Source organism: Acanthisitta chloris, unplaced genomic scaffold (genome assembly GCF_000695815.1).
Source record: "Acanthisitta chloris isolate BGI_N310 unplaced genomic scaffold, ASM69581v1 scaffold720, whole genome shotgun sequence".
NCBI lineage: Eukaryota > Metazoa > Chordata > Aves > Passeriformes > Acanthisittidae > Acanthisitta > Acanthisitta chloris.
In genome coordinates, this window is record NW_008653152.1 from 1 (window position 1) to 2628 (window position 2628).

Here is a 2628-nt window from a genome sequence, read left to right on the forward strand (position 1 = left end):
TTTATATCTATAAAAATATATAAAATGATATAGAAAAATATTTACTCCTCAGGTAGATTAAACCACCTGATTTAGGCAGGAAGAACGGGCAGAGTTTCAGTAAGTTTGGTCACAAACTTGTACCATATGCATTTGTATTTCCCCCACTAAACATGCACTGAAGGAAGATCCATACCAGTTCAGGGCAAAAATCTTTGGGAACAGAATGATTTACCTTAGAAGAAAACTTGAGATGAACCTCTGCTTCATCAGCTAGACTCTTCTTAAGCTGAGCCCAAGCCTCTCCCAACGTGCTGGAAGAAAAGAGGGACAATGATCACTGTCTCCTGTCCATCCTCCCTGTGAGATCTGTCAGGCAGATCTGGCAGAACATTTTGCTGAGCAAAGTCATGGCCAAGTGGTGAAAGAAACCTGAGAAGACAACCAACCCCCTGACTAGGGCAGGAGTGTACTGGCACTGTATGCAGCAAATCTTGGACAACACCGTTGATAAGGATCACCAGTTAGACATGCCACAGCCTCCCCCAAGATCCTTCAGTATCTTACCCTGACCTTCTAACCCTTAAACTAAACCTTCACCAATGCATTTTTCCCACTGTCCCTTCTACTGTACACCCAATTCTTGGTGAAGAGATCATTCTGCTTCTCCTCAGAGAAGCTTCTCAGTATCTGACAGCTTCTCCATTGTCTTTCTCCTGCAGACAGATCATTGCCTGGATGACAGCAGCTGAGTGATGCTCCTCCAGACCCTCTCTGACAGCCTAGACTCCTCTTAAAGCATCAGAACCACAACTACACTGTCTCCCAGCACAGGTCTTCCCGTTGCTAAACTGGTAGCAGGTTATTTTGTAGCAGACACTCAAAAAAAATTGCTTTTTTAAACAACACTGTGGAGCTGTTGATGAATAAGCTTGTGATTCACTACAGCCAGATCCTTCTCCCACAAACGGTTATGTAACTGTATCTTTCACATCCTGCGAGAGTATCAAACATGGGGCTTTGTCCTCATTAAAATGCAGCTTATTTTTTTCAGTTGATTTCTCCAGTTTAACAAAAGGATTCTGAACTGCAAACCTTTTCCTTCCAACTGACCCTCCTTGCTTTGTCTCACCCCTGATTACAGGAAACCCTTTATCCTTACCATAGGTCATTCATTAACAAAAGCACTGAAAAACCCCTGGACTCAGGACAAGACTTATGGGACCTCACTCCATAGCTACTTTATGCACTTTATTTTGTAAGTTGTGGGTATTTCTTACCTAGTTTTGTACATCAGACTTTATTTAGGTCACATTTCTCTTGCCTGCCTACAAGAAACTCCCATTGCAAAAAGCATTGCCTAATACCTTCTTGATAACTTCCAAAGCACGAAAATACTGTAAATAAGGCACAACCTGCTGCTTTTCTTGGAGGGCCAAACCCCTGATGAGAAGAGACTTCTTCATCCTCTCTCTGCCTTTGCTGCTGATTCTACTGGCATTGACCTTACAGATCTACCCTCAGCAATATATACATTCTGTATGTTCTTCCAAAGTAATTTAGTATGTACACAAACTAATCCTGAAAGGAACTAGTCCTGGCTACAACCAGAACAACATAAACATGACTGGATATCTTTTATACACATATTCCTAAAAAACCCTACCATGAACAAGTGCAAAAAACCCAACAAAACTCCAAAGCAATTCCATCTTCCCCAACACACCCAGGATGCTAAGCTAAATAAACCTCTCCTCAATGGGAGAGCTGAGGAAAATTACATGTACCTGCGTGGGAGAAATGCCTTTTATGTTAAAATTCATCTCCTGTGAAAGTCACAGAGACACACTTACCCTTCCTCCTGAGCAGCCAAGGAATTCTGAGACAGTTTGGACAGGTTCTTAGCATATTCCTCCTCAATCTTTATCCTACACTCACATACACACAAAGAGAAAATAAAAAGACAGCAGTAAGTAAGCTTTCAGGCAGAAACCCACACACATAATTTGAAGAAATTCTCTGCATTTTAACAGATTTTGCCAGAGGAATTTTCCTTTCAGTCTCCAGGGCTTGGCAGCACTGATTTCACGAGCTGTCTTCTCCCCTCCATATGCTAAAAATGCAGTGGTAAGAGCAGGGCTAGATGCAGGACAGCATGTGAGATAAAATTAGAAGAAGCTACAGTTCTGGAGAGCAAATAACAAGGACAAAGTGTTTCTGCTGTGCAACATGGGCTGTCTGCAAAACCAGCTCACTCGAGAGCCATGTTCAGTCTGCTGTGAAACGTGAGGCTAAGGTGAGGGAATGCAGTGAGAACTCAGGGCAGGTTCAGATTAAGAGATTTTTTCCCTGTCAGGGTGCTGAGGCACTGGCACAGGTTGCCCAGAGAATCACAGAATTTTAGGGGTTGGAATGGAGCTTAGAGATGATCCAGCCCCAACCCCTGCCCTGGGCAGGGACACCTCCCACCAGAGCAGGTTGCTCAAGGCTCATCCACCCTGCCTGTGACCACTGCTAGGGTGGGGGCAGCCACAGCCTCCCTGGGCAACCTGGGACAGCGTCTCACCACCCTCACAGGGAAAACTTCTGCCTGAGATCTCATCTCAATTTCCCTCTTTCCATTTCTCCCCATTGCTCCTTGTCCTGTCC

The 2628-nt window shown here is 44.1% G+C and overlaps 1 protein-coding gene across 1 annotated transcript in view; it reads right to left on the reverse strand.

The window, feature by feature from the left end:
* Positions 1-214: 214 nt before the first annotated feature.
* The window catches only part of LOC103806810 (growth arrest-specific protein 7-like), a gene marked incomplete at both ends in the record, with an annotated part of 9312 nt that continues 6898 nt past the window's right edge, over positions 215-2628 (reverse strand). Inside the window, 2 exons of the mRNA XM_009079521.1 lie at positions 215-293; positions 1833-1907. Coding sequence (XP_009077769.1) covers positions 215-293; positions 1833-1907 — 154 coding nt within the window. The remainder of the gene's footprint in view (positions 294-1832; positions 1908-2628) is intronic.